We start from the raw sequence: 15,406 nt of genomic DNA, 5'->3' as shown, positions 1-15,406 counted from the left end.
CAGGCATGTCCTTAAGCGGTCATGATGACCTTTGAAACACAGGGAAATTTCCCATGGGAAAGGACAGTAGACCCAAAGACATCAATAGGACTTTGGCAATGCCAAGAGAAAAGCTAAATGGGTTTGGTGACTGGTCTATACTCCTGCAAAGCTTTCCACATATCCTGTCATGATGAAGTCAAAGGCAATAACAAGTAAGCCATTTCTACTTACTCCTTGCCATGTTTCCAGCCAAGTTCCCTATCCCTCTATCCTGGGGTTGTCCTAAATCCAATAATTGTTTTTATATCTCTGATGTTAAAGCCATCAGTCATTCTGAAATCCCATTGTGAATCCCACTGGAAGACGATCAGGTCTTTGTTACATTGTATACCACATAGCACCCCTTGAGGCTAGTATCTCAGATATGAAAATCAGTGCACAGAGATATTCTTCCATACCTCTATTTCTGTTAGCTCTATCTGTTTGAATTACTATTGTGTGTTTGGCTGCATTCTTGCATATTTTAAAATAAAATCTTCCTTATTCACCAGACTTCCTTATTCACCATCCATCAGTTAGTTCTGGTATGCATAGGTGGAAATGATCCTCTGGTTACACAGCCTCTTGCAAGCCTCTTGCCAGTCCTCCCACCTTTTTGAGTAATACTTCACAAACAAAATGTTTCAGGGTTGGCCGAGAGTATTGTTGGTTTCCCTTTTTAGCAGCAGACTCTTGGATGCCTACAAAAGCCTTATGAGCACTTCCCTTATTTTCAGCTGGAGCTGCTAGTAAGAACTAGAACTAAAAACAGAACTAAGAAGTTACCATTCACATGTGCTTTGGATCCTAGCATTAAGTGCTCAGAGTTTCCCACATTTTATACTACACCACCATGGCTCTAGAAGCCATGGGAGAACTTAAGCCAATCTGCTGTTGTTAACTGCTTTTGAGTCAACTTCATAGAGGATCCATGGATAAGACATCTCCAAGACCCCCTGTGCTGAACACATGGTTCCTTCAGGCTCCTAGCCATAGCTTCTTTGATTGAAGCTATCCACATGGTATACAGTCTATCCATCTGGTATGTGGTCTAACTCTTTTTCTCCTACCCTCTTACTTTCCATGCATCATTGTCTTTTCTGGTGAGTCACTCCTTCTCATGATGTAGCCAAAGTATGACAGCTGAATTTGGTTATCCTGGCTTCTAGAGAGCTCAGGCTTGATCTGGGCCGATATCCATTTGCTTGTCTTCATAGCCATCTACCATATCCTCAGCACTCTTCTCCAGCACCACATCTCAAATGTATTTATTTTCTTTCTGTCAGCTTTCTTCATTGTTCAGCTCTCTCATTCATACATGGTGATGGGAAATATGATGGCTTGGTTGATACTTACTTTAGTGTTCAGTGTTATATCTTTGCTTTTTATGATATTATCTAGTTCTTTCACAGCTGCCCTTCCCAGTCCTAATCTTCTTCTGATTTCTTGTTTGAGGTCTCTATTTTGATCAAAGATTGCTCCAAGGTATGGAAAACCTTTAACTATTTCAATATCATTGTCTTCTACACTGAATTTATGTAAATCCTCAGTGGTCATTATTTTCATTTTCTTAAGCCTGCCTTCTCACTTTCTTCTTTGATTTTCCTTAGTAATTGTTTAAGTTTCTGTTATTTTCTGCTAACAGTATTGTGTTATCTGCATATCACAGATAATTGATGTTTCTTCCTCAGATTTTCACTCCTCCTTCTTATGAGTCTAAGTCTGTTCTGTGTCTGATATTTTATTCATATAAGTTGAACAAATATGTTGATAGGATGCAATCTTATACTGTAAATCTACATTATATTTAAAGAGGAAATGTGGCAGAAGATCAAAATCTGCAGACTCAGATACTCTCAAATATCCTTCATAAAGATTGCTCAGAAATACAAACTCAAGGGCGGGATACAAACCGCCATATAGTACGTCTTCTATACGTACTAGGGTTAGGAAGGGGCGGTGCTTCCACACCCCCCTAACCCTAGTACGAAAGAATACGGACAAACATGGTGGCGCCCCTTCCACATGGGGGCCGCCATGTTTACGTACTGGACGCATAGCGTCCAGACGTGTCGCAGTGCCTATGACGTCGCGAATGCGCCAGCGGCGCCTCGCGACGTCATAAAGGCGCCGCAAAAAGAAGCTCCGAAATGGAGCTTCTTTTTTGCTCCGCGCGGGAGCCACGCGGTTTGGCTGCTGTGGCTCCCGCGCGGAGCAAATGGCGCCGGCGGGAGACCGCCGCAAAGCGGCGATCTGTATCCCGCCAAGGTATTCTGGCCCAGACTACTTTATTTTAATTTTTGGATTCTTTTGAGCATAAACTGATTTTTCTTGGTAAACTAAGGACCAACTTGTCTTTATTTCCTTTCTCATTTCCACCATTACCACCATTATTTAGCAAGCCTCTTTTGCAATATTTTCTGTATTCTGAGAACCTAGCCACAGCTGGCTCCAAAGAAATACTGGACAGCTTCAGTGGCATCACTATGGGGTGTGTGTGTGTGGAGGAGGGGGGGGGGGTTCAGACCACACCAGGTGACACCCTAAGGGGGGTTGACACCACTGCTGCTCAAAAACCAGTATTCTGGTAGAAACATTGTGGCATTTGCCTGTATCTCTTTAAAATGCTTTAACAGATGTTGGGAGTGAGGTGAAGCTGAGTGGAAGAAGGAAGGAGGGCCCCCAGAATTTTTAAAAATTAAAAGTTCAAATTTCAAAATTTCAAGTTTTTTAAAAATTAACATTTTGATTTTTTTAAAATATATATATATATTTTAAAAAAATTAAAACACATTACATTCTAACCAAACCTTCACTATGTATATGTAAATACATTTAGGTTATGTGTATGATGTTGTAATTTGAAGGTATAATTTTAATTTTTCTAGTTGTTTATGTCACAACTGTTAGCATTACATTCAGTGGTATATGGGAATTATGATTTACGAGTAACATTGAGATGGATGGATTTTAATGATTAATATTAACATTAGTGCAAAAAAGAATTGCTAAGGGTTATGTTTACTGTGAAATGGGAGGAAGTCAATGGGATGGGTGACACCATGAGTTACTGCACCGGATGACACCAACCCTAGGGATGCTATTGGACAGCTGTAATTGTTGTTTTTTTGATGTTTTTATGTATCTTTAAGTTGTTTCCAATGTATGGTGACCCTAAGGAAACCCTGTCATAGGGTTTTCTTGGCAAGATTTGTTCAGCTGTGGGTTATCTTTGCCTTCCTCTGGGACTGAGAGAGTTTTACCCAAAGTCACCAGTGGGTTTCCATGGCCCAGTGGGGATCTGCACCCTGGTATCCAAGAGTCCTAGTCCAACATTCAAACCCTACACCAGGCTAACTCTGTTTTTATTGTAAACGACCACAGTTAATCTATTAATTAATTAATCTATTTAATTAGTCTCCTCTGCTTAGACATAGAGCTCCTTTCCAGTCGAGCACGTTTACCTTCATTAGACCATACGCAAATGACTATTCAGTTCTATGCACTGACTTACAAATTGGAGACACATAGCATCCAATGCTGAATTGTAATATAATGCTGACTAAAAATCAAGAAGTTGTAGTTCTGTTAGCAAAAGAGATGCTCCCTCTTGGCTAGCTTACTTCTACAGAAAAAAGAAAGGCAATTAGAAATAATTGCAAAATTGAGTATAAGTATAGATATGTATGACCTCCAGGGTTTGGGTTTTTTTTTTAAAAAAAGAAAGCACTGGATTAAAAAACTGAAAATCAAGTACAAAACAGCAGATACCTAAAGCAAAATTCATATTTGGAAAGTTCAGCATCTGCCTGTTAGGACTGAACAACATCCTTTTTACCTTTGGTTCTGGAGAACAGGTAATAATGGAGGTGGGCTCATCAACAAAAGATTCTGTGCCATCATCAAACAGGCGCCGACAGCAAACCAGGCTAAATGGAGGTGGAACTTCTTTAAGAAAAGAAACAGCTTCGCGGCGGGATTTTCCATAGAGTTGGACACCATTTACCTATACAGAGAAATGAGACTATACATGAGAACTGATATATTCAAAGGTAGTCACTCTGCTTCCATAGAATCATAGAATCATAGAGTTGGAAGAGACCACAAGGGCCATCCAGTCCAACCCCCCTGCCATGCAGGAAATCCAAATCATTCTAAATGTATTTTGTGTTTACTTTGGACTATTGTAAGAGACATGCCTCCCCCAAAATACCTATAAAACTGTACATCTAGGATTCCAGTAAAGCAAGAATAATTCCAGCTAAATGTTAGTGGTCAAACATACATACGGTAGATGTTTTCACAACTTGACTTTCTGCCTCCCAATGACTTAACTAAAGGACTCAGGGGCTCAACAGACTGCCCACTTGGAGTGGCCTGCAGTCTTCCTTTCCTCGCTGGATCAGAGCTGTAGCAACTACACACAGCAGCCCAATCTGGGCTGCTCCTTTTCGTCTGTAGAGGCTCTCAGTGACCTTTGTTCATCTGCCTTCCCTTTTTCATTTGGGCCTTTCTCCCTTTGTCCAAGGCAAACAGTGCCCTTCTGTTTGAAGGGCAGACACAGAACAGTCCCATATTTAAGACATCACACATTTGAAAGTTTGGCAAATCCAACTCAGTTTAAAGAAACCTAAGATGAAGTTTCTCATCAATTATTAAAACATGCACAACAGTCTGAGAAGGCACAATAGAGCATTTGGTTTTAGCTTAATTTTGAAACTGTGCATACACACAAACACATCTATATCTCAGCATAGGAAAATGTGTAACATCCTCTTCCCTGGTAACATGTTCCCTGGTAACATGTTAAGTGGCTAAAAAATCTCACCTTCTGTTTTGTGTAATAAACACACTCTTCTTGTGTTTATTTTTTTTACCTGCGCTTTGCAAACATTGCATTAGTTTCCTGAAAGCTTGTGGAATTCCCTAAGTTTTATGGGAATAATATATGAATCTATATGAAGCTTTCAATCCAAATTATATTACATCACCTTAGGTTTGTGCAGATTCTTCCTTGATTATTATTAGTATTACTAGTTTACAAAAATCCCACTTGTTGGGATAGGGACATGACCCACCTTATCCCAATCCTAGGGACATGTCTAGAGACCGTGAGGACTTTGGATCTTGAAAAGCCAAAGTCTCCCCTATCTTCCTATAACATTGCTCTACTCGTTCTTCTTTATCAACATAGTAGCTTAGATACAAGGCAGTCAAGGGCTGTGGAAGTTTCTGTTTGGCATAAGAAGGACCAGTAAATATCAGCTCTCCCTTCTCACATCCATGATGGAAAGAGAAATTCATGGTATCCTACAACCACTTGGGATTACCATCCTGAGACCACATGATTCCAGCCTTGATCTTATTAATTTGCAAACATTTCTCTTGAAGTTTCTACTAAATGGACAGTCTCTAAATTATCATTTATGATATGCTAATGTATCTCAGATATACAGTTCTTAATGTAACACTGGGATTTTACAAAACAGTTATTTTTGCATGCAACATCTTGTTTATGAATGGTACCTCTAAAAGTTCATCCTCCAGCTGCAGTACACCAAGTTTAGCAATTGGTCCATCTACAGCGATTGAAGAAATGTAATGATGTCCTTCAAATGTATCTAATTCAACTCCTAACCTTAATGTGTGAATAGGTAGCAGCTGTTGAAAACAAATAAGACAAGTTAGGCAGTCAAATATGAAGTCTTAAAATGCATATTCTTTGGACTGTACAACTTTGTTTTACTTCATTCAGTTGAACATGGCTACATTTAATAAACATTTTCATTTGATAAGGAAACAATCAGAGAAGCACAGCAACTGCTCATAAAAAATCCAAAAGCCTTATTGATCACACTGATCTATTTATGTACAGTGTACTCTGTACTGTGACAAGTAAATATCAGAAAATGTGTTTTTAAAGGTTTATGAGAAAAACTCATATATTGCAATAGAAAAAGAAACAACAATCTCCTCCCTGCAAAACAACAAACAAGAAAGCCTTCATAACTCTTTGTCTGTAAGTACCAAAACCCAGCTCCACTTGGGATGATTCTATGTGTCATGGTGTAGGTAATTCCAAGACCTTACCAGGTGCATCAAAGGCCAAAGCATAAATGATTTTACTAAATTTCTCAATGCCACAATCTAATAGCTAAAGGGATTAGCCTGTAATAGTCATGAGAAGAGCAAATATAGTAGAACTGGAGAATGCTCACATCTCAGAATGTAGCTTAGAGAACACAGCTATGTACAGAAAAGGAGTAGCAATATTGTTTATAGGTCTCCCACTTTCAAACAGTTGGCTGAGTGACACATAAATGCTGGTTACTCATTATATGGAAACCTCAAATGTTCATGGAAAGTGTACATCTGCTTAGGCTGCAATTATATATTTAGCCAATTAAATTCCATCCACCAAAACAAGTTTTAGAGTGCTCTGTCCTCTCAGACTATGCACTTACCCGTAATTTCATGCAGTTTTTAAAACAACTGCAATACAATTGTTTCTATGATTACATAACAGAAAGTGGGGATGACAGAACATCCTGGCTTCTTATTGATGAACTGTATGTTCATGCTCATAGCCTACTCACTATGACTTGACTCCTTCCCTTAGTAGGATCAGCTAAACTGACAATAAAGAGAAAGCTTACTGTGCCATCCAAACTGAAATCTTACAAATACTTAGCTCACAGCTCTTCAGTAAACCCTGGTCTGTCTGGCTGTCCCTCCCTCTCCATTAAGTATTTTAAGAATCAAGTTGAAAAAATCTTTAATATTTACCTATACATTTAAATCAGTACAAATACATATGCAGAAAAATAAGGATAGAGTAAGAATCCATACGTAGTATGAATATTATGAATAGCAACAATCTGGAACTTCCCCCAAATGTCAAATATGTCTATAGCCAAGATATGAATCACACCCCTATCTATTTACATTACCAGCACGTTTCAGAAAGGATTAAGAAAATGAAGATCCAGTACCTTTGAATATTTCTGTAGTTCAGCATCATCCGCAATTGGCATGTCCATGGTGACCACCTATGCATTGAAGAAAAGGAGTGGGGAAAACAACCTCTGTTTAATAAATTCCAGTTGCTAGTTCCAGTGAGAAGAAACCCACTCACCTCACTGCTGAATAGTAGTTCAACAGTTATGTAAATCTCACTGATCCAATAAAACTACTCTACTTAGGACTCACAGTTGGATTTAACTCAGTCAATAGCATAAGATAAGTGTGCAGCGGATGTAAAACTGATAAAGTTTAACAGGGTGATAGCACTGAGATCCCCAAAAGCAGAGAGCCACAGTTTTACCATCCCTTCCCAAAACATTTAATTGCTTTTTAATCATAAACAGAATGCAATGTTAAACTTAGTAATGTAGGTAATGTAGGTAATGTATAAAATATATAGATAGCATACCATAACTTCAAAATCAGGTCCCAGTAGTTTTTCCCACTTGGATTTCAACTTATTTTCTGTTCGTTCTGGGGTTTCTCCTAAATACAACAATTAATACTTAAAATTAATTCCTTTGCAAGTGTATTTATTTCAGTACACTGCAATAAAACATAGACATCCTAAAAAATTATGGAAGAAATTGAGTCTTTCGCATAGCACAAAGCAATATAAAATTTGCACCATTACCTCATATAACTCAAAGACACAGTTGATGTTAAAGTACTATTTAATAAGTCTGGAAAAGTATGAAAGATGGTGGTTGCATGGATGAGACATGACTCCTGCATTGTATAATACTGTAAATCAATCATTCCTAGCAACCAAGCTAATTTCAACAGACTTTATTACTAGTTTATGAAAGCTCACTCTGCAGAAACTGTGCCATCTCCCAATTACACCAACAGCTTATCAGGGGCTGTATCACCAAAATGCAGCCACAGACTTTATTTATACATTTGGCAGATATAAACTCTTGTTTGGTTTAATTAGGCCAGCGAGTAACATGAACGTTTGTGAGAGCTTCAGTTTTAAACCAGTCATCTCTGGGAACTGGCTATCTTGACATTTATATCTTTGCAGTTTTCTTTTTATGCAGGGGGAGAACTATTACTGCCATGTAAGACAATTTGACATGGCTAGACAGCACCAAATGACTGGCTGCCCTGCATTTGACCCCAGCCAGAAGCTCAATGTACTTATAGAGAGGTTTTCTTCTAAGTAATATTTAACCTGCAGAAGTCAAAGGACAAATGAAGACAAACAAACACACACACACACACACACAGACAGACCCTCAACTAACTGTGGCAGCTACTGGAGGATATGCTTTCCACAAGCAATTTTGTTTTATAGTCATTCTCTTACAATTTTGGTCAAGTCACGGAGCATTTCATCTGAACAGCGTTACGCAGGGTGAAATCCTACTGCATATAATACATTCCCTCCAACATTCCACAGATAAAAACTAGGGTGCATGTGGCCAAACAGCATCAGAACATGGCCAAATCGGTAAAGTTATTACTGAGGAAGAATAGACAAGCTAGGAGAGGCTGCAGCAGTTTGCATTTGCCTGAGTTTACAGGGAAAAGCAAGAGTCTTCCCTTCGTCTCCTCTGTCCCTCTGCTGCATTAACTGATTGCAAACTGCTATTGCCCTTTGAATTCAGTTTGCAGCAAATGAGGCTGAGAAAAAGGTGGGAATTGGGAGAAGGAGAGAAAAACTGGGACATTTTGAAAACAATTCAAAAAGGTTGGTGATTAATTGGGACTTTCCCTACCAAATCAGGATAGTTGAAGGGTATGATAGTAGGTTTTTTCTTTCATTCTTTCCCTAAATCCACATGCATTATTTTGTTAAAGATCTATACTAAAAGCATACACAGTGTCTGATTAATAACTACAGAAAGAAATACTCTGGCCATACGAGTATAAGAGTACAACTAACCTTGCAGTTTAGCTGAGACAAATCTTTGGTTGGGTTTTTAAATAGAGTTTTTCTTTAATCCAGTCTCATTTTTTTTTACCTTTTGTCTAATTTTGTCACAAAAAGAAACTCTTTTTTGAAACCAAAATGCATATGTAGATTTTGAATTTCCTCCACAATTTAAGCCTACAGTCATTTTGGACCCCTCACAATCAATATCTGCCATACTAGGTTGCTGGTTTTACCTCAGCTGCATGTTCAAAATTTCTTTTTGAGGTTAAATTGTGCCTTTTGTATGAACTTGATTATCCAAGGTAAATACACAAAAGAAATCCACAAGATCACAGTGAAATTAAAATGACTTGTTTCTTTTCTCATTATCAAGAATCTTGCACTGGATTGATTTTATTAAAGGTAATTCCTTTGAAGGTAGATTTATCTTTCCAGCACAGTCCTATGTAAATATCTGAAAAAACTTACATAATTTTATCATTAAGCCAGCAGCCTAAAAGCTTTCTGTACATAGTACAGCAGGTCAAGCAGTGAGTGCAAGGAGCACCATTTAATCATAAAGAACACAGACAACAATTTGTTGAGATATAAAACGCACAAATCTATTGGTTACAGATGCTGACTCTCAGCCTAACATGAGCCCAGAACCAGGCCTCAGATGACCCACCTGTCAACCCATGAAACTGTTCATATCCCAGTCTCCTTGCTGGATGAATATGGAATGACAGGTATGGAAGTGACCCTGTCACCTGAGATTTTCTGGACTGGTAGATCACCTGGAATTCCACCAAACTTTTCTGAGTTCTGCATTGATATTTTATAATGAGGAATAATAAATGCTGCTTCATGGTGCTATTTGTATTAGTAATACTACCCACCCACCCAGTCAATCAATGTAAAGTTCAAGGCAGCCTTTCATTAAGCGACAGATGAAATTGTCCTTTTGGATATCTGTCACAAGATATACTAGTCACGATTGTGATACGGGAGTAATTTTGGAACACTGGCTTGCAGTACTGCCTCCAGTCTAGCTGTTAATAATTTTACTTCAGACAACAAAGTGAAGAAGGCCTGATCAGTAGATCTGAGCTGGCATGCAAAGGTTGCATAAGGACATATTATTCATAAATAGTTGAAAATGGTCTCCCTCTCAATCTCCTCTCGTTGAAGGTAGATACTAGATGCATCTCGTAAAGAAACACTGATGATCCTATGCAAGTGAATTTACACAACTGCTCTCTTTGGAAATCATGAAATGACAAGACAAGAAGTGCATCAGATGTGTTTTAGGCCCCCATTTCATGCCTGCACTCAGATATTTGGAGACCTGTGTTTCAGGTTTCCGATCTACAAAGGACATGATCATAAACCCTGCAAACACTCTTGCTAAGCAGTAACATATGAAGTGGTCCTAAAAGGGCAAAGAAACCTGTGGGTTTTCTCTCCTACAGCCATGTCACTCCTATCTATCTATCTATCTATCTAGTTGGCCCTTTATGAGGCCCAACACAGATTAAAAAGAGTACAGTCAGCCTTCCATATCCATGGATTTTTTTATCCATGGATTGAAGCATCTAGAGTTTGAAAATATTTTAAAAAACATATACATTCCAAAAAGCGAACCTTGATTTTGCCATTTTCTACAAGGGACACCATCTTACTGTGCCACTGTATTTAATGGAACTTGAGTATCCACAGATTTTGATACCTGGGGCAGGGTGGGGTGGGGGGGTCTGGAATGAAACTCCAGCAGTAAAAAGGGCCCACTATATAGCCGAAATCAATCATAACAGTTAAGAAACAATTTGAAGCCATCCAATAAACTTATATAAAATGGGACTGAATTAAAAACAATTTATAAGCACTTAAAACATAACAACTAAAGAGAAAATACAAAGTACACTGGTCCTTTGGGTTTATTTGTTTATTTTAAAAACAGTCTCCTTCAAAAACCAAATAATGGCCAAATACTTGTCTAAATAAAAATGTATTTGCCTGCTTGCAGAAGGAGAGCAAAAAAAAAAAGGTTCAATCTAGCCTCCCCTAGGAGGAAGTTCCACAGTCCGGGAGCAGCCAGCAAGAAAGACTTCTCCTACGTCCTCACCAAAATTACCAGAATGGACAACAAAACTGAAAGTCTGAGTTTTGAGATCTCCATATGAGCTCACCAGGTGAGCTCATATGGAGATCTCAAATCTCGGCCAGGGTCATATGGGGAGTGTCCCAGAAAGTGCATATAGCTTTCTAGATCATAAACCACATTTTTTAATTGTGTGCACAAATGGGCTGGAGGCCAGTGAAGCTGCTATAATAGGGAGGCATATGGTACAGGGTTATCAGATGCAGCTCCAAGTCAATAGTCTGGCTGTACCATGTTGGATCCATGGACGTTTCCAAACTTTCCAAGGGAACCCCAAAACTGTAACAAAATCCATTATATAGGTGCTCAGGTCTCACTAATCTGCTAGATGCCCATTTCAGTTAGTGCAGCACATCTAAACAAAGCTGTAACTGCTAGTCTACAACATGGGTTCAAATCTCTTCAAGAAAAAATAATCTGAATGAAAAATTTTAGCGCATTTACACACAGAGAAATAATAGATTTTATAAAACATGCTTTTTACATTAACTCTGAAAGGCATTTCCAGAGTTTAGACAAGGCATTGAATTAGTGGTGTTTTACTTTAGTTCTATTATAATTAAGTGCCTGTCAGCATTTCCAATATAAGTACCTATTTTTGGAATTTAATTTGGCCATTAAATTCTGCTCCAGGGTGAACATTTATAGACAATGCTTTAGCTCTCAAGCAAGAGAGGCAGATCAATGTATTCAACAGTATGAAAACACTCTTTTACGTTCTTATATCTTAAATGGGTTTTTGCCTTTCTGCAATAAGACAGAATTTCAGAAAACACCAAAATTATGGATGTACATTGCTACTTGCTTTCTTTTAAAGTCATTATTCTGTGAATGCACAGATATGGTGAAAAGTGACATAACTCAAAGTCATTATAATTTGTCAACTGCAGCACAGGAAATGAAAAGAGAATGTTAGCATTTTAAAAGCTGCAGCATAATGCATCTTATGAAATAAAAAGGCAACAGATGCAACTTGGCAGTGAAATAGCTCATCAAGCAAAAGACACTTCCGCCCTCACCTCCTCACAAAAGCAGCTTTCTGTTGCTTACATATGGAGATTTTTATTTATTTATTTAAAGCATTTTTTATCTCACTCCTCACCCAAAATGTTTTTAAGAAAATAGCTGGGTTAGTCTATTTCAACTTAAAAAGGAGAAGGGGAAGGAATCTAGCAGCAGCTTTGGGATTGACTGATTTATTTTAGCATGAGCTTTCATAGATTTCAACCCAGTTCTTCACACACACTGATTTAGTATAAAATTAATGCTTTTTAAGCAGTTACATTGCTGTGAGTGTGGGATCAGTGTGTAATGAGACACAGAATGACACAAATCGTGACACTGCCTCTAATGCTTCCAAGAGTTGTTATGTAAAAGAAGTTGGCTTAAGCCTTGAGATATCAAAGAAATGCATTTTGCTTAACTGAAAGTCAGATCCATTGAGTTAGGAAAATTTTCTGAGATGAATTATTTTATCTGTATAACTGTGTTTTTTCCCCTGCCAAAACACCTGCTGATAGGTCAGAGAACAAACGTCCAGGAAGGCTGAAGTGTTCTGCAACTGGCACCAGGGTGTTGGCATTTCTAATGTCAAACTTGTGCATATTTATCCCCTTGCATACAAACTGTCCTGTTTCTTCAATGTAGAGTATAGGGGGGCTTTGTTGAAGGAGGATGCCATATACTGTATTGGAGGATAAGCAAGTAAAAGCAACACTGATATGGTAGATGATGTTATTATGGCTTGTGATGTTGCTGCCAGAGTAGATGCGGGACCTAATTGGCATTTTAGTTTCAACAGGTCCCTCTATTTCTATTTCTGGTTCTAACATCTCTCACCAGCTTTGAGAAAACAGATGACAAGCCCATCTCTCTATGCTCATCAACACTGTCCTCTAATATTGTTGCCCTACCAATTTCTTCCCAAAGCAGAGGTTTTCTAAGCACTGAGTCAGAGGAGGTTGACAAGGATTCAAATATTGGCCAAGACTTCTTTACAAGCACGCTTTGGACTACTGAAGTACAGTGTAGAAATACAACTACATATGTAAGTTTCCACAGCAATCTTGGCCTTTCTAAAGGAGATCTGTGTTGATTGGCAGCTACCAGGCTGCCAGTTAGAACCAGTTAGGCACCACCAGTGTGGGGTGAGTAATCCCCTTTCCCATCAACTTGAAAGCATAATAGCAACAATTGAATCATGACAAAACCTTGACAAAATAAGGCTACAACCCAAAACACACTTACACAAACATTCACTCTATCAAAATAAATAAAACCGACTTCAAAGAAACTATGTGTAGGACAAAAGCATTAATGTGAAATAAACAGTCATTTTTCTTCCAGACATTCTTGTGCTGAGCCTCTGAAACAGGTACAAGGACATGCTCATTGCAGGAAATGTATCGGATTGCTTTGCTTTTTAAACAAAAGCCACGAAACATAACCCTTAGCATCTGTTCAAACCAAGCCACTGCTCCACGGTAAACCAACTTATTTGCTTTTTAAAAGCCTACGTAAACTTCTTCATCTCAATTTAAAGGATCTGAAATTGTGAGACAATGATGGTTTTTCTCCAAGGCTTGCAATTAAATTATTGTCCTCTAGCCAGAGCTTGGAACTATTCTTCTTGAAAGTAATTGATTCTTGTTATTCATTACGATTGGGGGGGAGAAGTTTGTCATGTTACTTGTTGCTTGAACATAACTTGTTACAGTACATCATAGAAAAAAGGGGGAATTGTTATGGATGATGCTACAGTATCAAGTAAAAATTGTACAGTATATAGAAAACAGAAAAACAGCAAAATGTCCTCCAAATTGACTGCCCAAAACTAACATTTAGAAGACACAAGTAACATTTTACTTGATACTGTTACACTCAAAATATAATACTGCCACCAGTCATTGTGTTGCTTTTAAAGAGAGACTCCCCTGCTGAATGGTGTAGAAAAGACTGCTGGGTCATACCTACCAATATATGGCAATCTTTCTTCTCTAGTTATAGCTTAGGTATATCCAGTCACCACTTGGGGCCAAATTGGATTTTTGTTTGTTTTTTGTCAACCCTATTGTCCTTGGACACCATTTTCTTGCCTGCTACTTGCTATACCTCTTCAGGTTGCTTGATTTTGGCATTTTTCTAGTCACAGTTAGTGTGGTGGAGGCACTTAGGTTCACAATATGCTGGCCTGGGGAACTTCCAGAGGCACTGACTGGTGAAGGAACTTAATTCACATGCTTTTCATCATGAAAGAACATGAGGAGGATTCTTGCCTCAAGCAGCCGTAGCCTTTAAAATTGGTATCCAGCAGCAAGTGTTGCAAGATATTTGTGACCCTCTGTTCCCCTTCATTGGACTGCTTCAGTAGTCTTGGTTCCATGTGAGAAAATTTTAGTGTTATTTTTAACCTATTTCCAAGCTCTCTTCTAGTCCCAAATGGTCACAATGTACTTGCAGACAGTTTTAGGTCAGAGGGACCTGAACTTGATGAACAACTGCTCCTGTTATAATTCTCCATTGATTAAACTGGCTACCATCTGAAGGAGCACAGGATCTTCCAATCCTGGCTTAAGTAAGTAAACTATGCTTGTTGCCACAGGAACATAAATGCCTAGCTGCCAATTAGACCTGAAAACATATTTCCCAAATACAGCATTCCATTTAAATTTAATTGTGAAAAACAAACAGTACCTGCCAACATTTCTAAATAAAATCTACCTGGTCCACATATATTGTGTGCCAGATATCCTATTATTTGTCTATATTTCAAAAGAATTTCCAAAGCCACTAGAAAAGTGAATTGTTTAATGTCTTGCTTCACAGTATTACAACTTGTGTGAAGCTAAATTTCATTCACATGCTAACAATACTGCAAAATTACAGTATTAAACATTGTCTCTTGCCGTGACATCTGACTTACCAACTGTTTGTAGCTTTTGCTTGCGTTCATTTTCAGAGTTGTCTTTTTGTTCTTGAGGCTCTTCATCACTATCTAAATTTGTTTCAGTCTCCACAACACCAGCCAAGGTTAAGGTTGTTACATCTGGCTGAACTGTGTTCCAGAAAGCATTCTATCAGTGATGCAGTTACAGAATGTTTACTCTCACTCCAGAGCAACTATGAGGTTAGGATATGGTATTCAGCTTTTCATATGATCACTTAGCCTGGATTATTCCTCTCCAAATGTATTATTAACAAGCCTTTGTCCTTAATCAGAATTTAAGACAACTAAAAAGATGGGCTTCTCCATTCTGCCTATAAATGTATTAAAAGGGTAGGACAATTCAAGATCATATGAGAAATCCCTATACAACTGAGAAGAATAAACAATATATAAA

General features: G+C 38.2%; 1 protein-coding gene across 1 annotated transcript in view; it reads right to left on the bottom strand.

The window, feature by feature from the left end:
• PATJ (PATJ crumbs cell polarity complex component) overlaps nucleotides 1-15,406 on the bottom strand; it is a 212,377-nt gene that overhangs the window by 173,912 nt on the left and 23,059 nt on the right. The window contains 5 exon segments of the mRNA XM_042463137.1: nucleotides 3,860-4,027; nucleotides 5,548-5,682; nucleotides 7,014-7,070; nucleotides 7,454-7,530; nucleotides 14,989-15,120. Coding sequence (XP_042319071.1) covers nucleotides 3,860-4,027; nucleotides 5,548-5,682; nucleotides 7,014-7,070; nucleotides 7,454-7,530; nucleotides 14,989-15,120 — 569 coding nt within the window.

The sequence above is a fragment of the Sceloporus undulatus genome, chromosome 4 (assembly GCF_019175285.1).
Source record: "Sceloporus undulatus isolate JIND9_A2432 ecotype Alabama chromosome 4, SceUnd_v1.1, whole genome shotgun sequence".
NCBI lineage: Eukaryota > Metazoa > Chordata > Lepidosauria > Squamata > Phrynosomatidae > Sceloporus > Sceloporus undulatus.
This window is presented reverse-complemented; position numbering and strand designations above follow the sequence as displayed.